A 26,956-nucleotide genomic window follows, 5' to 3' on the forward strand; every position below is an offset into this window, starting at 1 on the left:
TTGGGCTGGGGCCTAGACTGTTTTATTGTTAAATGATTGTACAGTACTTAGCACAGTGTAGTTCTGGTCCACTTCTAGGGTTCCTAGATACAACTATAATAATGATACAGCTACAAATAATAATAATATGCCTACGTATTTTTAAGCAAAGGAGAGGATGAATTTTTGGGATATACCTTACACTTAACCAACTCATTTTACATAAGTTTGAATGCAGGGTAAGAGAAGATCTTGGGGGCTCCTTTCTTCTCCTAGGGCACATCTGCACTATGAGAGAAGGCCAAATCTACTCTAGGTGATTTCTGGGCACCCAGTGTTGAGAGAAAGCAGGGCCGTGTCTCCAATATGGACAAGAATCAAATGTTGTCTGAGGTAGCATGTCCACATTTATGGAGCTTACCGGTGACTCAGAGAGCAAGGAGGCATTGTGGGGAGCTTGGCAGTTCAGTCTGTGCTTCTGGTGTCCGCTGGATCCAAAAAAACGGCACCTGTTGGCCATGTCCCAGAAGACACTCCTCTACATCCTCCCGCCTCATGTGACATAAAAGGGCCAGTGTGTTCACATGCCTTTTTGTGCCCTGGTTGCCCACGCGAATGCCACAGCACTATGAGCATGGAGCCCGAGGTGCTGGAATGTATTTCCATACTCATATCTCGTGCTGCACCTCATGGCATGAGAGTGCCCCCATGTTGCTGCACCGAGAAAAGGAGGAGGAGGAGGAGGAGGACAAACCTCGGTGTAGCATGGAGGCCCTGCTCATACAAGTGATCTTGGAGTATATCAATCACAAGGGGGTACTTCTCCATGGTGGTGTAGGTGCTTGTGGATGACAAGGGATGCTTCATCCACATCAACATCGGATGGTCGGGAAAGGCATGTGATGCACGCATCTTTTGGAACTCCTGCCTCTTCTGAAAGATGCATGCCAGAACTTTTTTTCCCAGACTGGACAATCAGAGTCAGGGAGGTGGACATGTCCATTGTGATCCTGAGCGACCCAGCCCCTTCCTCCTCTGTCTCATGAAGACCTACATGGGTAGCTTGGACCTTAGTAAGGAGGAGTTCAATAATAGGCTGAGCAGGTACAGAATGGTGGTGGAATGTGTGTTTGGACATTTAAAGGGGAGATTCAGGGGTCTTCTGACCAGCTTGGACCTCAATGAGTGCAACATCCCATTTGCAGTGGTGGCCTGTTGTGTGCTCCATAACCCGTGTGAGAATAAGCAGGAGACTTTTCTGGCAAGGTGTGGGGCTGAAGCAGAACGCCTGTCCTGAGAGTTTAAGCAGTTGGACACCAGTGACATAAGGAGATCACAGCACGGGGCAAGGCAAATCAGAGACACCTTGAAGGACAGTTTCATGCAAAGCCAGTTGTGAGACTCTCCCCTGTGGCTCTCAACAAGGTGCCCTTGAATTCGCTGTGTTTGCTTTTCATCCCCCTCTTTCCTTTCCCTTCCCTCTCCTGTTCTCCCCACCTCACTCCACCCCTGCAGTTCAATCAATAAAGAGTCCCTTTTGTAAATACAGGAATTTTTATTTGGGGAAAAACAATAGGGAACGGATTAGGAGAGGCTGGGGGAGGGATTTGGGCTTATTTGGTCTACAGAAGAGAAGTAGCCTCCAACTACCTGAAGGGAGGTTCCAAAGAGGAAGGAAAGAGGCTGTTCTCAGTTGTGACAGATGACAGACCAAGGAGCAAGGGTCTGTTATCTAGGGAGATGGTGGAATCTCTAACCCTAGAGGTTTATAAGTTCCATCTGGACAAAGCTCTGGATGGGATGATTTAGTTGGGTTTGGTCCTGCTTTTAGCAGAGGGTTGGACTTTATGACCTCTTGAGGTCTTTTCCAACTCTATGATTCTATCATTCTATCCACAACTATGGCATCTGCTTGAACAGAAAGGAGAAGTTTTGATACATGAAATTTGCAGTCTCTCAGGGTATGTCTACACTACAAAGTTAATTCGAACTAATGGACGTTAGTTCGAATTAACTTTGATAGGCGCTACACTAGCGCTCCGCTAGTTCGAACTTAATTCGAACTAGCTAAACCTCATTCCACGAGGACTAAGCCTAGTTCGAACTAGTGGGAGGCTAGCCCACCCCAGCTTTCCCTGGTGGCCACTCTGGCCAACACCAGGGAAACTCTATTGCCCCCCTCCCGGCCCCGGACCCCTTAAAGGGGCACGGGCTGGCTACGATGCCCGTGCCAGGTGCAAGCCTACCAGCACCCAGCCAGCAGACCCTGCACCTGGCACGGATCGAGCCACCCACCCAATGCCCCCCAGCCCTCCCCCTCTTCCCGGGACCAGGCTGGCGACTCCCGGGAGCTTGCCCAGGACCGCAAGAGGCAGGCACCTGCCTGGTCCAGTGCAGACATCGTGGACCTCGTCCACGACCTCCACACTAGGCACAGGAAAGTGGCCGTCTAGGGCAGGAGAGCTGCCAGCCTGGCCATCCAGGAGCAGGTTTGCATGAAAATCAAGGTGGTCCACTGAGACCCCCGACCCTGAGCCCTGAGCTTAGAATGGCCATACTGGGTCAGACCAAAGGTCCATCTAGCCCAGTAGCCTGTCTGCCGACAGCGGCCAACCCTAGGGACCCTGGAGGGGATGGACCAAAGACAGTGACCAAGCCATTTGTCTCGTGCCATCCCTCTCCAGCCTTCCACAAACTTCCGGCAGGGACACCACTCCTACCCCCTGGCTAATACCACTCCATGGACCCAACCTCCATGAATTGATCTCACTTCTCTTTAAACTGTTCTAGTTCTAGCCTTCACAGCCTCCTGCAGCAAGGAGTTCCACTTTGCTTTGTGAAGAAGTGGAGTTGACTCTTTGCTTTGTGAAGAAGAACTTTCTGTTATTAGTTTGAAGCCTGCTACCCATTCCTTTCCTTTGGTGTCCTCTAGTCCTTCTATTATGGGAACTAATGAAGAACTTTTCTGTATGCACCCTCTCCACCCCACTCGTGCTTTTATAGACCTCTATCATATCCCCCCTCCATCTCCTCTTTTCTAAGCTGAAAAGTCCCAGTCTCTTTAGCCTCTCTTCATATGGGACCTGTTCCAAACCCCTCATCATTTTAGTTGCCCTCCCCTCTCCCACCCTCTCTCTTCCCCTCTCCCACCTCCTTTTCCCAGTCTCCCCCAGTTTTGTTCAATAAAGAGAGATTCTATTTTTGAACACAATTGTCCTTTATTTTGTACATCAGGAAGGGGGGATAGGGAGGGGTAAGTGGAAGGAGGTGAGGGAGGAATGGGGTACGAGCCCCCGATGGGGAGGACTGGGCTGGCTCCGCAGGCTTCTGGGGGTGGAACCTCTCCTGCAGCCCCCCAATTGCTCCCTCTCCCCAAATGGCAGCCTGCGGCAAGTGCAGCCGGTCTGATGGCCGAGTGCTGTGATGTGCCCAGTGTGGGTACTCCAGGCAATCCAAGCCAGGACTGCTTTGCAAGCAGGGCACCCCTGAGAACTGTCTGTCCGGGGTGGGGGTCGGGTCCCTTTAAGCACAGCCCTCGGCTAGCCTGAGACAGCAGCTCCATGCTCTAAGTCGTCATCTGATGCGCTGCCGGCACTGCTTCCGGCCATGTTTAACCCCGGTTCAGGGCCACTCTGTGTGGACATGCTAGTTCGAATTAGCAAAACGCTAATTTGAACTAGTTTTTTAGTCTGGATGCGTTAGTTCGAATTAGCTTAGTTCGAATTAACTAATTCGAACTAAGTTAGTTCAAATTAGCGCTGTAGTGTAGACATACCCTCAGTGTCTGCCCATATTTGATAAAAGGCTGTACTGTAGGATAGCTTTTGCTTCTGTTGATAATAATGTTCAATTTGATATAATGTTCTGTTGATATAATGGTCAGAGAGATTGGAGTGTTGTGATTTGCTTTTTTCTCCTCCCTACTTTTTTAAAGAAAATTGTAGTCATATCCTCTCACTCCAGAATAACTCTGAGAATGAAGAAAGTAATTTTTACTTTTAAATATTTCAACATAGTAGACTAATTGGTTTTAGTGTTTTGAAATGTTTTGTAATAATGAGTTCCTGCAGTAGGTGTCTCTATGCTGCTTGTTTATTTGTTATTTTATGATTTGCTATTGAAACTGATGTCCCTGGAGACTGAAGTCTCTTCTACAAAGAAAGATACAGCATGGCCAGCAATTTCCTGAAAATCTTGCCAATGGTAACAGAAACTAATTGTCAGTCTACAGTAGTTTCTTCTCAGTGTAGGGAAACCAGCATGTTTTGTTTTGTGTTTAAACTGCTATTGAAATGCAGTTAGGTGGTTTAGATGTGACATAATGTTAACTGTTTTTCTAAAAAATTTTCTAGAATTTGAGCCTGTTAGAGCAACTGACATATTCTGATCTTGACCCTAGTTGGGTTGCTTTGACGCAAGTGACTTGGGTCTAGATCCTCCTGCCTAGCTGAGCTGCTCGTGATATAAGACTATGGATTGATGCTTGAAGACACTTTAAGATTTCTGGGTCCTGAGGCTGCCTAGGGACAGCCCTTAGGCTCTCCGGAGCACTGAAATACCATACCCCTTTACTCTAAGAATGGCCTCTGAACTGAAGGATAGAATGTGTGCACCCCATAAGCCACTTATTGCTCACCCTTGTTCTAGATATTTCCTTTAGAAAAAGTCTAGTGTCACACTGGGCCAATAACATCTAGAGAAAGCTTGAGACCCAAGAATTAACAACATGTTCATAGTTTTGTTTCAGTGGTGTATGACCCATAATCCTATAGTATATTCTAGATGTAAAAATAACATCTGTACAAAAACACATACTACAAATAAAATGATCTTTGATATATTTGTATTTCACAGTAAATGCCAAGTTCTGATGGCACTAAACATTTGAGACCTGATTGTCTGAAAGATCCCTTATTCCTTATTTTAAGAGGAATAAGGGATCTTTCGGAAAAGGCTTTATTTTCTGAAAGATCCGCATCTAGACTGGCGCTTTTTTCCGGCAAAGCTCCGAGCCGGAAAAAAGCGGCAGCCGTTTTTATGCAAATGAAGCGGGGGGGATTTAAATCCCCGCTTCATTTGCAATTGCGATGTGTCTAATTTGCATCCCTTTTACGGAAAAGGGATGCAGTCTAGACACAGCCCAGTAGTCATGGTGATTCCAGTCTCTGATTTAAAAATAAATAACTACTAGAGGTGTTAAAATGCATTTATTAAGGTAATTATTACACAAGGGGAGGCAGCTTTGCTTCCTCTGTATCTGGCAGCACCAGTGGAGGCGGGAGCTGGTGCTTGTGGCTTTTAAACCCAGAACTGCTTCTTCCCACACACCTCAGCAGCAAGGGGAAAGGGGCAGGAGCTGGTGCTTGCAAGGAGCCGACTTTTAAACCAGCTCCCTGTGAGCACCAGCTTCTGCACAGCCACCTTCCCTCCTCCCTCTCACAGGCAGGGGGCACAACAGGAGTTGATGCTCGTGAGGAGCCAGTTTAAAAGCCACTCCTGTCTGCTCCTCCAACCCCCGTGCTGCTGCTCTAGAAGCTCCATATGAGCAAGCTTAAAACCTGGCTCTCTGCATGAATCAGCTCCTGCCTACCCCCTCCTTCACTGCTGCCTCTGTATTAGAGGCAGCAGCGTGGGGTGGACATGCAGTACCCCGGGAGCCAGTGTTCATGGGGAGCCAGCTTAAAACCTGGCTCCTCACAAACACTGGCACTTCCCTGCTCTCCCCCACACTTGCCTCTGATAGCCCAGGTCTATACTAGGGAGTTATTTCAGAACAACCCCCCCTTATTTTGATATAAGAAGTGGAGCATCCACACTACCAAGCTTGTTATTTCAAAATAATGGGCTGGTTATTTTGAAATCCATGCTCCCGCTTTCCTCAGGGAATAATGCTTATTTCAGAATTGTTATTTTGAAATAGCATTAGTATGGACACTCCAGTACTGCTAATTTGAAATAATTGGTCTCCAAAATTTGTGGCCACACCTGTGAGCTCTACTGCTCCCCTTCTGCAGAGTTTTTAAAGCAGCAGGCTACAGGAAAAGGGCTTGTGGCAGGAGGAGAGTGTTGAAAGCCCTGTGCCACACTCCACCATTCTGGGACATACGGCAGACCCCACCACTCCCTCTGAGCCCCCCTTGGCTTCCAGCAATCCCACAGCACTCTTGGCTGCTATTGGCCAGGAACTCAAGAGAGCACCGGCCTGGACTGGTGCAGAGATCCTGGATCTCATCTGAGGTGAGGAGACCAATCTCCAGGATCTCCACACCAGAAAAAAGAACACTGATATCTACAGCTGGATGGCCACCAGACTGGCCAAAAAAGGATACACACAGATCCTTGACCAGATCCAGTAAAAATAAAGGAGCTCTGATAAGCCTACAATAAGGCCAGCGAACAGAGTGGATGCTCTGGGGCTGGCACTTCAAACATGCTGGTTCTATGACCAGATTGATGCCATCTTGGGAGGCGGGGCCAGTCATTTTCCCCACCCTCTGTTATCATTGAGTCCAGCCAGGACACTTCTGGTGTCAGTTTCCATGATGGTGGGATTGTAGAGGACAAAGAGGAGCAGGAAGAGGAGCAGGCCAGCTAGATGACCATACCCACAAACCAGGAGCTGCTTCTCACCCTGGAGCCAGTCCCCACTCCTTCCCCCCATTCCAGGATATCTCCCAGGCGTCAGACAAACCTAGAGAAGGCACGTCAGGTGAGTTCTAATAACTTACTCTATCTTCATGCAGGAGAGGCTGTGTGATCCTTGCTCTACCTACTCAGCCTAGGGGGTCGCACAACAGCCTGTGCATGTGGATGAACATGGAGCACCGGTCCAAAGCACTCAGCCCCTATGATGCTCTCACTCAGGAACCCCTCTGTCCTTCTCACAATGTTCCTGGAGAGTCCTGCCTTACTCTGGCTTCCATAGTGGGACACCTTCCCATGACAAGTCACCATTAAGGAGGCTGGGCTCATAGAAACAGAGCAGTGCCACACAGAGCACAGGATTATGCTTGCACTTGAGCAGCATCTGCTCCCAGTCAAGTGTGGCGATGCGGAGGAGACTGATCCCCTGCATGTGAACCTGTCAGGAAGGAAGAGGAGGAAGCCCCAGTAGCACTTTTTCCAGCAAGCAGCCTCTACCATTCATACACACCTCCCCCAATGCCCCTGCCCCTCCTCCAGCAGGCAGGGATAGAAGTTCTCTCTCTGTGGGACACCACCAGTGCTGAACCTGATGTATGTGGGATACAAAAGGAAGACGAGTCTCCGCATCCCTGACTCCCACCCGCAGGCTCCTGGCTGGGTCGGCACCTTCTCTTGCCTGCTTGTCCCCAGGCTATGGGTGTAGTGATGCTATCCTGTGACATCTGTGCCCCGGCAGGAAAGTGCACACTGACTAGGCAGCAGATGGCCTTGTTCAAAGCACATCACCATCTCACAGAGATCTTCATCATCAACTCAGAGATTAGGGCTAGGCTTCATATACAGTGTCTCCTGAAATGACTGCCCTTGTCACTTTTCTTCACAGCTGGGCCAGCTGCGAGTGTGGCACATCCATAACCTCCCATGCCATTTTCCCCAACTCCACATGATCCAGAGAAGAAAAAGAACCTGGGAAAACCTGCTGTGTGAGCAGATGGCTGCCTCCAGTCCCTCGTCCGGGGACTTGAAGAGAAGTGCCAGCAGAGGACTGCTGACTAGAAGGAATGCTGGGATGACTGGGAGCAGTGGAAGGCTGCCTGGGACCAGCTGTCCCACCAGCATGAGGCCATGTGCTCCTCCCTCACGTTGGTCATGGAGCACATGGCCTTGTGCATGGAGTGGGCCACAAGCCACTTCCCTGCTCCCACTCCTACCCCTTTCCCCTGGCTTTCCCTCTTATCCCCCCCAGGGGCCACCGGGGCCCCAGAACACAGAGCAGTGGGACCTCAAGGGCAGCCAATGCCTCACTAGCTGAATGAAGCAGGCACAACTCATAGCCCCATCCCTGAGCCCGCCTCCCCTCTCCTCCATTCCAGATTCTTTCTCCAGTTCCTCCCCTGTTTTATATCCCCCAATTAAACAGGCTTGTTTGCTTAAAAAAAAAAAAGAGAGAGAGAGAGAGATTTTTATTTGCTCTGCAGGGGAGGGGGAGATGGGAAGTGTGTGGGGGGGAAAGGCACACAGAGGGACTGCAGGGGCCCCTTGTGGAGAATCCCTGGGGACAGTCTAACAGCTGGCCTGGGCTGAAACTCTCCTTCAAGGCCTCCTGGATGAGTACAGCCCCTTGGTGTGGTCTCTGCATGGTGCTGGTGTCCAGCTGCTCATAAGTCCTGGCCAGCCATTCAGCCTCTGTCCCCGACCTTGGCAGGAAAGTCTCCCCCTTGCTTTCACATTGGTTGTGTAGCACACAGCTGACCACCACCGTGGAGGGGATGTTGCACTCACTTAGGGTATGTCTACACTACCCTCCTAATTCGAACTAGGAGGGTAATGTAGGCATACCGCACTTGCAAATGAAGCCCGGGATTTGAATTTCCTGGGCTTCATTTGCATAAGCCGGGCGCCGCCATTTTTAAATCCTGGCTAGTTCGAACCCCGTGCCGCGCGGCTACACGCGGCACGGAGTAGCTAGTTCGGATTAGGCTTCCTCGTGAAATTCAAATCCTGGGCTTCATTTGCAAGTGCGGTATGCCTACATTACCCCGCTAGTTCGAACTAGCGGGGTAGTGTAGACATACCCTTAGATTCAGATGGGTGAGAAGACTCCTGAACCTCCCCTTCTAGCCACTGAACGCACACTCCACCACCATGTGGCACCTTCTCAGCCTGGCATTGATGTTCTCCTTGGTGGGGTCCAGGCTGCCTGTGTAGGGCTTCATGAGCCAAGAGCGCAAGGGATAGGCTCTGTTGCCCAGGATGCAGATGGGCATATCCCTGTCCCCACCCCTGATGGTGCGATCAGAGAAAAAAGTGCCAGTGTGCATCTTCTGGAACAGGCATGAGTTCTGGAAGATACGAATGTCATGTACCTTCCCCAATAAGCTGATGTTGATATCTGTGAAGTGTGAAGGCCCCCACGAGGACCTGCAGCACCATTGAGAAGTACCCCTTCTTCCTGGTGCCTTCCCCAGAGTTCTTCCAGGGGCTCTAAATCCGAGATGGGCTCCAGACAGTGTGGACACGATATTTCAAAATAATTCTGAGTTATTTTGATGCTCCCCCATAGTGTGAACATGCTATTTAAATTTTGTTATTTTGTTATTTCAGTTTTACTTATTTCAAAATTATTTCCTAGTATAGACATGACCCCTACAGGAGCAGCAGCGTAGAGACGTGGTGTTGCATGTAACTGACGTTTAACCAGCGGTTAACCATTTAAATGCTTACAATAACGCATCCCTAATAACAGCAATAAACCATTTTTCAGATGTTGCCTGGTGTTTTGAGAAGTCCAAACAGAGACACCACTACTATAATTTTTGCAATGCTTGCATAACATACATAAATGAAGGTGTTTCATATACAATTACCAATAAAGTACATTTCAGGCCAATGGATGAAAACCAGAGGGAGTTTAATTTGCTTATTCTTCACATTAGCTACAGACTATTTTATGCATAGATAGACCATGCTGCTCCAAAACTTCAAATGCCTTTATTTCTTGTAAACCCTCATAAACTCACCGGCTACGTCTACACTGGACACAATTTCCAGAAAAGCCATGCAAATCAGGTAAGTCAGGATAGGGAAATCCGCGGGGGATTTAAATATCCCCCGTGGATTTAAATAAACATGTCCGCCGCTTTTTTTCCGGCTTGGGGAAAAGCCGGAAAAAAAGCGTCTAGACTCAGGTAGGACTAAGAGATCCTCCGGAAAAGGGCTTTATTCCGGAGGATCGCGCCAGTCTAGACGCTTTTTTTCCGGCTTTTCCCCAAGCCGGAAAAAAAGCGGCGGACATGTTTATTTAAATCCGCGGGGGATATTTAAATCCCCCGCGGATTTCCCTATCCTGACTTACCTGATTTGCATGGCTTTTCCGGAAATTGTGGCCAGTATAGACGTAGCCACCATGTTTAGTGCAGACTTTGGTTAATATAATATCCCTGGGTACGTCTACACTGCATCCCTAGTTCGAACTAGGGATGCAAATGGAGACAACCGAAGTAGTTAATGAAGCGGGGATTTAAATATCCCGCGCTCCATTAACATGATCTTGCCGGCGCGCTAGTTCGAATCACAGCTGATTCGAACCAGGAAGTGCGTGCTGGGACGCGTTAGTTCGGACTAAAGCCCTTAGTCCGAACTAATGTTACTCCTCAAAAAATGAGGAGTAACATTACTTTGGACTAAGGGCTTTAGCCCGAACTAACGCGTCCCGGCGCGCACTTCCTGGTTCGAATCAGCTGTGATTCGAACTAGCGCGCCGGCGAGATCATGTTAATGGAGCGCGGGATATTTAAATCCCCGCTTCATTAACTACTTCGGTTGTCTCCATTTGCATCCCTAGTTCGAACTAGGGATGCAGTGTAGACGTACCCCTAGTGTATAAAAACGCTGTGTAATAGGTCATGGCTTATACTCATCAAAACTTGTTTGGAGCCGCAGAAACTTTGGCATGACCGTATCACTTTTCATGAGTTAGCTATATAGATATTTCATTTTCCCAAAGTGTGGGTGAAGATTGTGAAGAGAACAGTCTGTACTGTATGCATTAACAACTGCTTTTACATGCATACGAGATGATTTGAGAGCCAGAATGTATGATTAATAGCAACAGAAGTATTGTTTTTATACAATGAAAGACCTCGTAATGGGATAGGTGCAGACCTATTATATTTGCATAAAGTATAATGAATTCAGACTTCTTATCTTATAATTTTCTTTGCATGATTAATTCAACAAGTGTAAAAGGCTTCTCTTTGCTAAATAGAGGGGGTTTTACTATAAGAACCAGACAAATGTAGGTAAAAGAGTATAGTGCATACAACATTGTAAGTAGGCTGGTACAGTCTGTAGGTATGGCTAAACTCATTTTTTGAGGAGTAACGTTAGTTCGAACCAAGGGGTTTGGTTCAAACTAACACGTCCCGGCGTGAACTTTCACTTTTGAAACAGCTGGTATTCAGAGTAACGCGCCGGCGAGATCATACTAATGAAGGGCGGGATATTTAAATCCCCGCTTCATTGATTATTTCGAATGCCTGCATTTGCATCCCTAGTTCGAACTAGGGTGCAAGTGTAGACATACCCTGGTACACTATACCGGGAAGACATTTTTGGCTGGTACAGTATACGGGGAAGACACTGTCTGGCTCCCAGCCTCTCCATGGAGCTGCCTGTCCTCCAGCTCCATCTGTATTGAGCCCCACAGGAAAATGGGGGCAGCTTCAGAGTGGTAGAGCATCCAGAGGAACTTATGGAATTCTGCTCCTTTCCCTACTGCCCTGCCCTACCTTCCTCAGCTCTATTCTCTAGTAGGGCTGCTACTCTGTGAAAGGGCCGGGTCCAGGCTACGGCTTCTGCTGCTTTTGCCACTGGCAAGGGCAGAGTGGGGAAAGCTGCCAAACTGCCAGCAGCTCCTCCAGCAGTTGTACTGCTCCAGCCCTCCCAGGTAATGTGGGATGGGCATGGAAGGGAAAGAGCAATGGAGCGTTGGGCTGGGAGCAGGGCAGATTCACATGGAGGGTCACACAGCGAGATCACGTGACCTCCCTTAGCTGGTGTTCCCTCTGTACCGATAAAACATTTATTTTACTTGCATCACTGGACACGTTACAAGAAAATGTAGGCATGCATATTGAAACAGTGGGAAACTATCAAAAGGCTGCAGGAATCAGGGTTTGATTATTCAAACAACTGCAAAGTATTTGCTCACTCTTAGTGCAAATTAAAAAGTATTCTTTCTTTTAAATAGATTGCCCTTCTCAGGTAGCTAATGTTGGAATTTTCAGGGAAAAGCTTAAAACCCTGTTATACACATAAATGGGAAATGCTATGCAAGGGATGGAATGTACTCCAGGAAGTATGTTTATTAGTAGTCTTGGAAGTTTTGTCATGGTCAAATGCTACTTTTCTTTTTTCCATTTTTGATGCAAATATGATAAATCTTTCTTTTTACTTTTTCTATTATTTTCCAACACCCTGTGGCAATGAGTCACATTGATTATATATTGTGTGATTAAAGTTTGTCCTTTCACACATTTTATCTGTTGTTCCTTTTAAGTGTCCTTTTGTTCTGATGTTACAGAACACAGTAATTGTTAGCTGTGCTCGGTTGCCTTTCTCTGTTCATTCATTATTTTATACATTCCTGTCATATTTTATTTTTCTTTTTTTCAGACTCAGATCAAGTTCAGGTTTCTATCAATTGAAGCTGGCAGAAATCCATGTGCAGGATCCCAGTGGCATAGAGTCTAGTGAGGTTGAAAAGATGCAGCAGTGAAAATGAGGTGATGAGAACAGTACCAGCCAGAAAGAGGACATTATGAAGGCAGCTGAAGGTGCACTGATTCTGCATATACCCTCAGCAGTTTATGGCAGGGCTCCAACAGAGTCCTTAGTGGAAATCACAGTTGGCCTCCCACATCAGAAATAGTGAAGGTAGAAAGACAGTGATGGTGATGCCGGGCCTCTTTCAGGGTGAATCACCTTTTAGAGTGCCATGCTGTCCTGATGCAGATATATCATAAGTAGATCAATATGCATCATTATAGTATCAGCCTGTACTAAGGTTGAATAACACTATCCACTGTAAAAGCGACAAGGAGTCCTGTGGCACCTTATAGACTAACAGATGCATTGGAGCGAAGTGGGTCTTTGCCCACGAAAGCTTATGCTCCAATACATCTGTTAGTCTATAAGGTGCCACAGGACTCCTTGTTGCTTTTGCAGATCCAGACTAAGATACCCCTCTGATACTTGACTATCCATTGTAACAGTAAGTGCAACTGTTTTTATGAAGTGCCTTATAGCTGGCTTCCTGATAATCCGTTCAGATTTGGTTGAGTAATGAAAATTCAAAAATCACCATCCCCTGTCTGTGATTAGCACAGTATATTTTGTTCCTGCAAGCATGTCAAAAGCATCCACATTCTACAGCATTTGCTGTGCACCTATCTGGTTTAGAAGAGAATTAGAAGAGAATTCTAATTAGAATATTAGAAAAGGATTAGAAGAGAATATGCAAATGAGCACTCCATTTGCATTTCCTCTTCTGGAAAAAGTTCTTAGTGTAGCCGTAGCCGTAGCCGTAGCTGTAGCCTTAGGCTACATCTTGACAGCAGCACTATTTTGGTATACCGCAAGTATCTCAAAATAGCTATTCCGCATCTTTAAACATGCCTGCTATTTGGAATCCTCCTTCCATGAGGGATAAGGAACATTTCAGGATAGCGCTTTATTTCAAAATTTGTAGACAACTCCAGATTTTGAAATAAGCTATTTTGAAATTAGATCGAAATAAGATACGCAATTTGTATATCTTATTTCGACCTACGGGTGCAGTTTAGTGAAGACATTACCCTCATAGGGTACGTCTACACTAGCTCATTAGTTCGAGCTAGGTAGGGTAATTAGGGCAAGCGGAATTGCAAATGAAGCCCGGGATATTTAAATATCCCGGGCTTCATTTGCATGTTCCTGGGCACTGCCATTTTTAAATCCCCCTTAGTCCGAACTCCGTGCCTGCGGCTACATGCGGCACGGAGTAGGTAGTTCGAATTAAAGATCCTAATTCGAACTACCGTTACTCCTCGTGTCCGGGGGCAGTGCTGGCCGGAAGGGGGGCAGGAAGCAGAGCTGGCAGGGGGGGCGGTGTCCGGGAGCCACGGGGCTGGCTGGCAGGAAGAGGGGGCAGGAAGCAGAGCTGGGAGGGATCGGGGGCTGTGAGGCTGGCCAGCAGGAAAGGAGGCCCGGAGGAATGGGGGCGGGAAGCAGAGCTGGCGGAGGAGGGGTGTTGGGGGCCGTGGGGCTGGCCGGCAGGAAGAGGGGTTGGGAAGCAGAGCTGGGGGGGATTGGGGGCCGTGGGGCTGGAGGGGAAGATGGAGGGGGACAGAAGGGGGAGAGAGGTGCATCCACTGGCCGTAGCCGGAGTCCTTCCAGCTGCGCCCCCGGCAAGCACTCCCTTTACTTGTCAGCAGAAGCCGGGCTGGGAGCCACTTCCCCCCTGCCCAGCTTCTGCTTGCAGAGGCTCCCAGCTGGGAGGCGGGGCTGCAATTGGTCCTGGGAGCCTCTGGTCCCATGCAAAAGCTGGGCGGAGGGGGCCGGTGTCTGGGATTCCCGGCCAGTGTTCCCATCCCACCCCGCCCCACCCCACCCAGCTTTTGCGCGCAACCACAGGGCTCCCAAAGCCAATTGCTCTCCGCCTCCCAGTTGCTCCCCCGCCCCTGCCCCTGCCCCCGCCAGGCTTCCCTCCGGCACCCAGCCGGAAATTCACAAAATACTGGACATTGCACATGTTTTTCTGAATTTTTCTACCGGACAGATGGTGCAAATACCAGACTGTCCGGTAGAAAACCGGACACTTGGCAACCCTACGCCCTCACACATATATTTATCCCCTGTTGATATAGTGCTGGCTATACTGGGGATTAGGTCAGTATAACTTGGTCACTTAATCCATATACCAGAGCAATGTAGTTATGTCAACATACACTGGTAGGGTAGACCAAGCTTTCTCAAACTGTTCACAAAGGCTTGCATTAGACTTTCTGGGGATGATGTTGAAGCCTGAGCCTCATCGCCCCAACAATACTCATCAAAAATATTGTCTAAAGATAAATGAGCACATTTTGTGGACCTTTTACTGCAGAAATTTTCTTTTCTTTTTTAAAGTTCTAATAAAAGCTCTCTCTCAATGGGTCATTTTCCAGTTGTTATTTTACTGAGTCAGCCTGGCTTAAGAGATAGCATGGAATTCATTGCAGACCAATATGTAGCCTTTACTCACATAATTTTTTTTTAAGATTAATGTTCTCAGCTGGGGATATTTTAGACATAAAAATTAAATCCTGTTCTTTCTCTGATCACTGTGCAACAAGCATGGATTACTTCAGTATCAGCATTTGTTTCATAATTATTTCTCTTCTACTTAACCCCCAGGGTTAAATTTGCTAACTGAAAAAGCATGTTGACAGTTAATTTTAATGTGTGTCAAAAATTAAGCTCATTGCACTGGATAATTCTCCTTGGAGATTGTGCTACAGAATCCAGCATCATTTTATTGAGCTGTTGATAGAAAGAAAGGCATCTTGGTATGGAGGAAATGGTTTACAACACTTCCTTTTTGAGGGAAGGGGCATTATCACATGAGGTTGACTCTATAAAGTGTGCACTGTTCTATGAACCATGGTTTACTATGTTTTCCTGGTGAGTTAATGCTATATTGTGGGCTTCAGCAGATTTAAGAAAGATTTTATGACTCTGTTTAGTGTCAGTTATCACAATCCTCCTAAAAATATTTATGGAAACAGTTCTGTGGTGGCATAAAACATCCAGGGTACCATCCCTATTAAATTTTTTGTTCATTGCAACAACCCTGGTATATAATACTGGTTAGAGATCACTGCATCAACTTGTTTGCAGAGAAACCCAAAGTCTTCCCAGTTTTTCATCACATAAATGTCATTGTCTCATCATTATTATGCTCAGAAGACTGAAAGAAAGAGCTTTGTGACACAGTCACCTGTTTTGTAGTTTGCAATGTCTTCAGAATCCACCGCAGAATCTGATTCTTGTTTGGAGAAGGGCAATACTCTGCTGCCATGATGTTGGTACTTAACTGTTTGATCCTGTCTGTTAGGACTTCCTGGTATTCTGCTGAGTGCCATTAAACTGTGTGTTGGTTAAAAAAGTTTATATAACAACTCATAATACCTTTTTCAATAGATATCGGATTATCATTTGAAATCATTATCAATAATGGTCCAATCTTGTTGACTTTACTGAGTTTACTACACATAACATTCAGGCAAATTCCCATCAAAGCCAATGTGAGTTTGCCTCATTAAAGACTATATAAAAAAAGGAGGTCTTCAATATTTAGCCCATTGGCTACATTTGAGGCCCTGAAATTCAGTGACATTTCAGAGGTAAATTATGTTGCCAATGATAAGAGGTTTCAGGAGCGTTTCAGCCCGAATCTTTCAAAAGAATCTACTGTTCCTTACAGAATTTCTAGGGTCTTTGGCATCATAGGGTACGTCTAGACTACATGCCTCTGGCGACAGAGGCATGTAGATTAGGCTACCAGACATAGGAAAATGAAGCGGCGATTTAAATAATCGCCGCTTCATTTAAATTTACATGGCTGCCGCGCTGAGCTGACAAAAAGCTGATCAGCTGTTTGTTGGCTCAGCACGATAGTCTGGACGCTCGGGTGGCGACATCAAAGGTATTTGTCAACCACCCAGGTATGCCTCTGCTTCATTTTCCTATGTCTGGTAGCCTAATCTACATGCCTCTGGCGACAGAGGCATGTAGTCTAGACGTACCCATAGTTCCAGAGCTATGAAATCACATTCTAGCCCAGGGCTACTCAACACGCAGCCCACTTGTTTGTGGCCTGCAGTGCAGTTTGGGTTTACACGGGGCTCAACATGCAGCCCACAGGTATGAGCCAAACAAAAAAGTAGTCAATATAATGGTCTTCTGTTGATATGCGTTTTAGTAGTTCAATTCCTGGACTGTCATTGCTCATTAAAAGTGCTGTCATCAGGGTGGAAATCGGGTAAATATTGCATTTTATTAATATCAGCAGAACTGACTTAAATGGGGCCTGTGCATTATGTAGTCTTGCCTTAATCTTTGTATTCATATCTGTCAGTGTGAAAGAATCCATTAGCATGTATTTGCATATATATTTGTATGTATGTACAATCACACTTAAGTTGCAACCCTCAGCATGTGCTATGAGTTTCATTGTGGCCCCCAGGGCTTCCAAAGTTGAGTAATCCTGTTCTAGCCCATAGATATCTATGTCATTCAGTTCACAAGTACATGCTGTTCAAACTGTCTCGTCCATTGTTTGATGTTCTTCTCTGAAAATGACTGTTCACCATGTGACATTTCTTTTTTTCTTCCCTGGGCATGCAGCCACCTAACGCTGAGGATCATGATGACCAAACGCTGACGGTAGGCAGCAATTTGTGTATTTATGTCTGGGCATTTGTTTCTGGAAGTTGTGAGCGAGACAAATCTTACTTTTCTTTAGCACACTTCAGCACTTTAATAAACTATCATCCTTCCTATGCTGCTGTGCATTAAAAATAATTAAGTTCCAGTGTTAAAGTGATTAACTAATTCTGATATTCAGTTCTACCGTTTTTCATTTGGTGCCAAGATTTAATGTATTTGCCCTGTAGAAGCTTTCATTGAAAACAGCCATGTCCTGCAGCTGTTTTTTTATAATTAATTTGGCAGGAGTTTTAGTTTTATAAATTGTTGATCCTGATTATTTTTTATTGAACTAAATGGAGTGATTTGTGAACATTGCCATCTACAAAATGTATTCTCTAAGAAATTTATGGATGTACTACTGCAGCTGCTGTTATCCTATATAATTATTGGCACGGGAAGGGGAATCTCTTTTTGGTATTTATAAAAAACTCATAAATATATTAAAGATAGTTTATTTTAGATCCATTAGTGTGTATGTGTTTGTGTGTGCGTGCGTGCGCATGTATGTTATTTATCATCATTCTGGAAGTCCTTTTTTTTCCTAACCTTTCCAACACATATGATAGAAAACCATAGGCAGAGGCATAGAGACATACATCATTACTATAACTGACCTAAGGCTTGTCTAAGATTCTATCGTATAAATGGAGTATTTTCAAAATATTTTTCTACATCATTTTGATTATATCTAAAGGTCTGTAATGGACTGCAGGCATTTGAAATGAGAAGCTGGTATACTTCAAAGACAGAACTAAACAGTTCTGCAATGAAACTAAAGACTGTTAATACTGTCAGCTACTCTTTCTCTGCCGTAAAATAATCTCTCCAGGTTTTAACTTGAAAATTTAGCACATAAAGTTCACACTTCCTTTTCTACACTAGACTTTTGGAAATTATGTTTTTCTTTGAGGGTTGCTCATATGCACTCCAGTTTAGGTGTATGCATGCTGTGTGCACAGTTGCTGGAAAGCTTTTCCCTAGCAGGATACTATAGATTAGACACCTAGGGTACGTCTAAACTACATGCCTCCGTCGACGGAGGCATGTAGATTAGTTTATTCGAAAAAGGGAAATGAAGCCACGATTTAAATAATTGCGGCTTCATTTAAATTTACGTGGCTGCCGCGCTGAGCCGACAAACAGCTGATCAGCTGTTTGTCGGCTCAGCACGCTAGTCTGGACGCTCCCCTGCCGACATAAAAGCCCTTTATCGACCTCCCCGGTAAACCTCATCCTACGAGGCATAACGGGGAGGTCGATAAAGGGCTTTCAGGTCGGCGCGGGAGTGTCCAGACTAGCGCACTGAGCCAACAAACAGCTGATTAGCTGTTTGTCAGCTCAGCGCGGCAGCCATGTAAATTTAAATGAAGCCGCGATTATTTAAATCGCGGCTTCATTTCCCTTTGCCGATCTGTCTAATCTATATGCCTCCGTCGACGGAGGCATGTAGTTTAGACACACCCCTAGAGTGGTGCCAATATGGCTTGGTATATAGCACCCTGCTGACCGCCCTCTCCTTCAGTTCCTTCTTACTGCCAGTGACAGTTGTCAGAGCTAGTGTCTGCAAGAGTGCCTTCCCAAGCTCTGTGTCGTAGATAGTTTTCTCAAGTTTTAAATAGCTGATAGTTGAGTGATAAGTTTGCTGTGGGGACTCTTGATGTTCCCTGCCACATGGGGGCCAGGGCATGCCTTGGCTCTCTGGCTTCAAGCAATGCAAACAGTGCACAAAATTTATGCCTACGGGCGATCCACTCAACTCCTGCCTTAAGTATCTAGGAGTGGACCATTTAGCAGATAAGTGGAATGCAAAGGGACAGAGAATTTTGCCTCCAAAATATCCTAATGGGGGCCTCTGTGGAGCCCCATCTGGCATGACAGGCTGTGGGACTGGAATTGTCGGCCTCGGTGTAGCATGCACTGGCTCTGCATAAAGATTTGTATAAACCCTCCCGGCACCAATGTTCACCAGCGCCAAAGACTATCTCACAGCACCAATCCTATTCTCCGGTGCACAAGAAAAGGCAGAGGCAGGAGAGGGGCCGGTCCCCCACTTTGAAAGCTAAGAAGCTTAAGGGGGGCACCCTTTAAACAATCCACCCATACAGCACCATTGGAGCCACTGCCAGTTCCATCAACTCTGGTGCAGGTGGACTCCCCATTCTGGGAGAGTCAGATGTAGGATGTGGATGTGCCATCACCCCTGAGATATATGAGATGGCCCGGAACTTCATTGAGTTGATGTTGGGCTCTTCAGCATCGCTGAGAGAGTCCCTTCTGGCCCCATCACCGGTACCAGGTCCGGTGTAATCAAGGGAGAAGCCTCCTATGTTAAGGAGGTTGTCTTCACCTCAGCACCATTCTGGTGAGGGCTCCTGTACAAGGCGGAGTCCTCTAACTTGGCACTGATCATGGAGCCTGGACCATCAGCCTCTACAGTGGTCTAGTGAGGGCTCCTATATATGACGGAGTCCTCCCAGATGGCACTGCTCCGCTAGTGGGGACTGTTCACTTCAGCACCATTCCACAGAGGGCTCCTGTACAAGGCAGCCTCCCAGGACCTGCCTAAGGGTTTTGGGGCACATGGATTCTTGCACCCACATTGTCCCCTTTACATAAGAACATAAGAATGGTCGTACTGGATCAGACCAAAGGTCCATCTAGCCCAGTATCCTGTCTGCCAACAGTGGCCAGCACCAGGTGTCCTAGAGAGGGTGGACGGAAGACAATGATCAAGCGATTTGTCTCCTGGCATCCCTCTCCAGCCTTTGTCAAACAGAGACCAGGGACACCATTTCTATTCCCTAGCTAATAGCCTTTTATGGACCTAACCTCCATGAAATTATCTAGCTTCTCTATAAACTCTGTTATAGACCTAGCCTTCACAGCCTTCTGTGGCAAGGAGTTCCACAGGTTGACTACACGCTGTGTGAAGAAGAACTTTCTTTTATTAGTTTTAAACCTGCTCCCCATTAACTTCATTTGGTGTCCTCTAGTTCTTCTATTTAGGGAACTAATAACTTTTCTTTATTTGCCCTCTCCACACCACTCATGATTTTATAGACCTCTATCATATCCCCCCTCAGTCTCCTCTTTTCTAAACTGAAAAGTCCCAGTCACTTTAACCTCTCCTCATATGGGACCCGTTCCAAACCCCTAATCATTTTAGTTGCCCTTTTCTGAACCCTTTCCAAGGCCAATGTATCTTTTTTGAGGTGAGGAGACCACATCTGTACACAGTATTCAAGACCACATCTGTACACAGTATTTGGCAAGCTTTGTCTCTGTCCACTATAGAGGTGGCTTGCAAGTGTGTACAAGCCATATCATTTGGACAGGATGCTAACAGTATCAGCATTGGTGATAGATGTCCTTCAGTGGTGGCTCCATGGTTGAGAGCAATAGAGCTACAGTGCTCGAAGGAGATGGAGCAGTTTTACTTGGTGGTGGGAAGCCTTCGACATGAGCCACATATGCGTCTAAATAGACGAGGTTTTCCTTGTGGGCCCTAAAGTGGGGTACCCACCAATGCAGGCTTCGGTTCCCCTTATTCTAGAATACCTTGTAGGGTTAAAGCAACAGGGATTTGCCACTTCCTACATTAAAGTTCATCTGGCCGCAATATTGGTGTTCTTTTTTTGGGGGGTGGGTGGGCGTGTTCAGTATTTGTGGACTCTTGGTGAACAGATTCCTTAAGGGAGTAGATAGTTTATATCCTCAGATGAGGGACCTGGCGCCCTAATGGAATCTAAACCTGGTATTGTCAAAGTTAATGGCTCCACCATTCGAGAGGTTAGCTATTTGTTCATTGTTGTTTTTATCTATGAAGGTTGTATATTTGGTGGCCATTATTTTGGCCAGACGAGTTTCTGAACTAAAAGTGTTAATATCAGAACCCCTTTATACTGTTGTCTTTAAAGATAAGGTTCTGTTGAGACCCTATCCTTCATTCCTCCTGAAAGCGGTTTCCCATTTTCATGTATCACATGACATTATTCTGCCAATGTTTTATGCCAAGCCTCACTTTTTTCCTCCCAGGACAAGTCCCTACATTCCCTGGATGTCAGGCGTGCCTTAGCCTTTTACCTACTAAGCTGTCCAGGAAATGCAATAAATTATTTGTTGCAATAGGATGAAAGGGCTAGCTGTCACCACCCAGAGGAGATCTTCCTGGATCCTCACATGTATTTGTACTAGTTACAACTTAGTGAAAGTGCCAGCCCCTCAACTGTCTGCCCATTTGACCCAAGCACAGGCCTTGTCAATGGCCTTTCTTGCGTATGTTCGTGTCCAAGATATTTGTCAAGTGGCCACGTGTTCCTCAGACCACACATTTATGTCCCACTATGCCATTCAACATCAGTCTAGAGAGGACTTTGCGTTTGAGAGAGCGGTTTTATAGACTGCTGACAGGTGATCTTCGACCTCTCCACCGGATAGCAGCTTGGGAATCACCTAAATTGGAATGCATATGTGCAATCACTTGAAGAAGAAAAGACAGTTACCTTTCATAACTGGTGTTCTTTGAGATGTGCTGCTCATGTCCATTCCAAAACCCTCCTGCCTCCCCTCTGTCAGAGTAACTTCTAGCAAGAAGGGACTAAGGAAGAGGTGGTTGGCAGGGTGCTATGTATCTAGTGTTATTGGTGCCACTCTAGGGGTTTCCTCCTGTCAATCCCCTGCTAGAGAAAAGCTTCCTGGCAACTGTGCACACGGCATGCATACACCTAAATTGGAATGGACATAAGCAACAAATTTTGAAGAACACCAGTTATAAAAAGTAACCGTCTAACTCGATACCTTTAAATTCTAGGCTGTACAAAGTCCAAGGGGTTAGTTGATTTGCCCAATGCAGCAGAAAGAGTCTGTGGATTAGTAGGAGTTAAAGCCATATCTCCTGAGTACCAGTCTACTGATGATGGCTCTTTTGGGATGAACGGGGGTGTACATGTCATATTGCTTAGTACAGAATGTGACCAGTGAAAATCAGAAATGTCTCTGGAAGATGAATATAGCTCATAAAGGAACTGGAGACCTAATTCCTTCTTTTATTTTGGTTTTGAATTCAGACCAAGCCACGTCTCCAACGAGGTGGGAGCTCTGCATCTCTCCACAACAGTTTAATGAGGAACAGCATCTTTCAACTTATGATTCACACACTTGACCCACTTGCTGAAGGTATTCCAATAACTTATTTTCTTTCTCTGCTGTATAAAACAAAAAATATTTCCCCCATTACTCACAAAAATGTTGTTTGTACTTGAGCTACTTTCCCTAATGATGTTCTCTTTGGTTTTGGTTTGCTTATTATTGGCTTGTTTGAGTTTTTTAATCTGTGAGAGTATTTGCATTCTAATGCCACGGTATATCGAGTGCCACAAAGGATTGTGACATCTAGGGATTGCTTTCACTGCGGTATCAATAATAACCATGACTGTCCGGGGGATGTACTGTAAGTACTAGCACATTCTCTCTTTAGTTGGGGCTTGAACAAATTTCATTTGGACAGGGATGTAAAAATTAGATGTTTACTGCTCCTTGTACGGGATGTCAATTTTGTTTTCCTAGCTTTGATGTCAGTATATCACAGGGAAGCTAAACATGGAACTAATTTCTAATATGGAATGTAGACAACATTGACACATTGCAATCTTGACTTTGGATGGATAATCGCTAAAACCAGATAGAATGTGATTATCCACAATCAACTAAGAGCCATCATTGATCTCCAACACTCTTCTCCCCTTTTCTTTCTTTCTTTCTTTCTTTCTTTCTTTCTTTCTTTCTTTCTTTCTTTCTTTCTTTCTTTCTTTCTTTCTTTCTTTCTTTCTTTCTTTCTTTCTTTCTTTCTTTCTTTCTTTCTTTCTCACACTCTTGCTGATATTATCAAAAGTGCAGTATTACTTTGTCAACCATGCCTTTCAAGTGGATTTCTAAATATCCAAACCCAGGTATTTATTTGTGTACTGGGTATTGTGATTACATTACTTGTCCCTGCTGAAGTAAGATATGTCATCTTCAATCATCTATTTTTTTCAAAGTTATAATTCTTCCTAAAAGATGTGAAGGGCTCAACTGGCCCTAAATCTCTAAGGGTATGTCTACACTACAAAGTTAATTCGAACTAACGGACGTTAGTTCGAATTAACTTTGATAGGCGCTACACTAGCGCTCCGCTAGTTCGAACTTAATTCGAACTAGCTAAACCTCATTCCACGAGGACTAAGCCTAGTTCGAACTTACTAGTTCAAATTAAGGGGTGTGTAGCCCCTTAATTCGAACTAGTGGGAGGCTAGACCTCCCCAGCTTTCCCTGGTGGCCACTCTGGCCAACACCAGGGAAACTCTATTGCCCCCCTCCCAGCCCCGGACCCCTTAAAGGGGCACAGGCTGGCTACGATGCCCGTGCCAGGTGCAAGCCTGCCAGCACCCAGCCAGCAGACCCTGCACCTGGCACGAGCCAGCCACCCGATGCCCCCCAGCCCTCCCTCTCTTCCCGGGACGAGGCTGGCGGCTCCCGGGAGCTTGCCCAGGACCGCAAGAGGCGGGCACCCACCTGGTCCAGTGCAGACATCGTGGACCTCGTCTATGACCTCCACACTAGGCACAGGAAAGCGGCCGTCTAGGGCAGGAGAGCTGCCAGCCTGGCCATCCAGGAGCAGGTTTGCATGAAAATCAAGGTGGTCCACTGAGACCCCCGACCCTGAGCCCTGAGCTTAGAATGGCTGTACTAGAAAGGTCCATCTAGCCCAGTAGCCTGTCTGCCGACAGCGGCCAACCCTAGGGACCCTGGAGGGGATGGACCAAAGACAGTGACCAAGCCATTTGTCTCGTGCCATCCCTCTCCAGCCTTCCACAAACTTCGGGCAGGGACACCACTCCTACCCCCTGGCTAAGACCACTCCATGGACCCAACCTCCATGAATTGATCTCACTTCTCTTTAAACTGTTCTAGTTCTAGCCTTCACAGCCTCCTGCAGCAAGGAGTTCCACTTTGCTTTGTGAAGAAGTGGAGTTGACTCTTTGCTTTGTGAAGAAGAACTTTCTGTTATTAGTTTGAAGCCTGCTACCCATTCCTTTCCTTTGGTGTCCTCTAGTCCTTCTATTATGGGAACTAATGAAGAACTTTTCTGTATGCACCCTCTCCACCCCACTCGTGCTTTTATAGACCTCTATCATATCCCCCCTCCATCTCCTCTTTTCTAAGCTGAAAAGTCCCAGTCTCTTTAGCCTCTCTTCATATGGGACCTGTTCCAAACCCCTCATCATTGTAGTTGCCCTCCCCTCTCCCACCCTCTCTCTTCCCCTCTCCCACCTCCTTTTCCCAGTCTCCCCCAGTTTTGTTCAATAAAGAGAGATTCTATTTTTGAACACAATTGTCCTTTATCTTGTACATCAGGAAGGGGGGCTAGGGAGGGGTAAGTGGAAGGAGGTGACGGAGGAATGGGGTACGAGCCCCCGATGAGGAGGACTGGGCTGGCTCTGCGGGCTTCTGGGGGTGGAACCTCTCCTGCAGCCCCCCAATTGCCCCCTCTCCCCAGATGGCAGCCCGCGGCAAGTGCAGCCGGTCTGATGTCCGAGTGCTGTGATGTGCCCAGTGTGGGTACTCCGGGCAATCCAAGCCAGGACTGCTTTGCAAGCGGGGCATCCCTGAGAACTGTCTGTCCGGGGTGGGGGTCGGGTCCCTTTAAGCACAGCCCTCGGCTAGCCTGAGACAGCATCTCCACGCTCTAAGTCCTCCTCTGATGCCCTGCCAGCACTGCTTCCGGCCATCCTTAACCCCGGTTCAGGGTCCACTCTGTGTGGACATGCTAGTTCGAATTAGCAAAATGCTAATTCGAACTAGTTTTTTAGTCTGGATGCGTTAGTTCGAATTAGCGCTGTAGTGTAGACATACCCTATGAATATTGAAAGGCCTTGTCACTTCCAAAAATTGAGTGATTATAAAATATATGTAGCATCTTAATATGCTTGATCTTTAGAGTTCATACCAAGAAATCAGATTTGACTAGATAGGTCTTTAAATTGCAATAATTTTTCACACAATAAAAAAAACCCAACAAAATCTAGGTCTGCATTTCTCTGAAGCAATAAATCTTCTTTTCCATTTCAGTCTCCAGACATGCAAGTTAACACTCATTATGCAAAATTAAAGTGTCATATTTTTAGCTCCTGTGTTATTCACACCTCACTCAGAATATCTCATATAGAAAGATTTATAGTAAAAATCCTAATCCTTTTTGGTTTAATTCTGCAAAAAATATAGTTTTCATGTTTGTTACCATTATACCATTACCACAAGGACACTGAGGACAAAAATTCATGATCCTATCCACCTGAAAGCAGCCTCCACTGCTTTCAGTCTGACAGAGAGCCTGTGGTTCTCCCGATTGATACCGTTGAGAAGGCTGCACTTCTGAGTTTAATAGACACTTCGTTATGTAACTGCCAATGCCTACCCTTTTAAGTAGCATAGAGTCTGTCACAGACTGTGCCCAGTCTATTATCATGCCTAGTAAACTGGCTCATAGGAAACATGCTGGGGGAATTCACTTTTCATTCTTCATCTGAATAACCATCCAAGAGGATAGATATGAATCTATTAATATCAAAGCAAACAGATATTCTCAGTACTGTAACTCCTTTCCCAACTCAGGTCCTATTAGGGTTGCTTACTGCCTAATTGCACAAACTCAAAGAGCTACTCCTGCCTCTCCTGCCTCCTCTTTGAGGCTGTGCCCCTGTCCTGTCATTTCTCTGAGGCACTGGATCCCCATTCACTCCACCCCCTTCCTCCATCTCTTGCTCTCCCCCCACCCTCACTCATTTTCACCAGGCTGGACCAGAAGGTTGGTATATGACAGGGATTGTGGAGTGCAGGCTCTAGGACGAAGTTTGGGTGCAAGAGGGGTGGAAGTCGGACCCTTGGCAGGAGTTTGGATGCAAGGAGAGATGGGGGCTGGGCTCTGGGAGGGAGCCTGGATGTATTCTCTGGGCTGGGGCGTAGGATTGGATGCAAGGTGCGAGCATGGGGTACAGGCTCTAGGAGGATGTTAGGGTGCAGGTTGTGGTCACTAGGTTGGGGCAGGGTATTGGGGTGCAGGAGGGAGTCAGGTTGGCTGTGGAAGGGAGTTTGTATGACAAGTGTAGGCTGGGGTAGGGGTTGGGAGTGGGAAGAGGTGAGGGCGGCTCTTATCTTGGGCAGCTCTTAAAAACAGCCAGCTCTCTCACAGTGGCACATAAGTGCAGCCAGGGGGTCTTTGTGTGCTACTGCCTACAGGCCCCGCTCCCACATCTCCTACTGACTGCAGTTCCTGGCCAATGGGAGCTGCAGAGCCAGCACTCAAGGAGGGGGCAGTGCACAGACACACGCTGTCCTCCCAGGAGTGGTACGGAGTCAGGGAAGGTGAGGGAGCCTCTGCTGCCGTGCTGGACTTTTAGCACTCAAAATCTCCCAGTTTGGCTGAAGTAGCCCTCAGAAGTTAGTGTGTGATTCTAGGAGACTCCAGATGAAAGCAGAAGGGTGGGCAACCCTAGGTCACATCTCCACACCCCTGGAAGGAGGCCTTCCATTTTCCAGAAGCTTGATGTATCTTCTACCTCAGTTTGTAAACTTTCCCCCACACACAACCTCTCCATTTTTCTCTTCTATCCTTAAAGAGAAGTCTGCAGGGCCCTAGCTGCATCTGTGCTACCTCACATTGTCGTTTAACTATTCAGATCACATCATGCATTAGAGCATACAGAAATTCAATGTAGAGATACTTGGGCCTAGTCACAAATCAAAGAAAAACTTAGGATTATCTCATAAGAATGGTCTTAGA

At 46.4% G+C, this 26,956-nt stretch overlaps 1 protein-coding gene across 2 annotated transcripts in view; it reads left to right on the forward strand.

Moving 5' to 3' along the window:
- The window catches only part of SLC24A2 (solute carrier family 24 member 2), a 182,000-nt gene that overhangs the window by 74,535 nt on the left and 80,509 nt on the right, over positions 1 to 26,956 (forward strand). For both annotated transcript variants that reach the window (XM_075931491.1, XM_075931492.1), the window contains 2 exons: positions 17,053 to 17,091; positions 22,203 to 22,311. In XM_075931491.1, the coding sequence (XP_075787606.1) occupies positions 17,053 to 17,091; positions 22,203 to 22,311 (148 nt within the window). The remainder of the gene's footprint in view (positions 1 to 17,052; positions 17,092 to 22,202; positions 22,312 to 26,956) is intronic.

Source organism: Pelodiscus sinensis, chromosome 6, assembly GCF_049634645.1.
Source record: "Pelodiscus sinensis isolate JC-2024 chromosome 6, ASM4963464v1, whole genome shotgun sequence".
Lineage (NCBI taxonomy): Eukaryota > Metazoa > Chordata > Testudines > Trionychidae > Pelodiscus > Pelodiscus sinensis.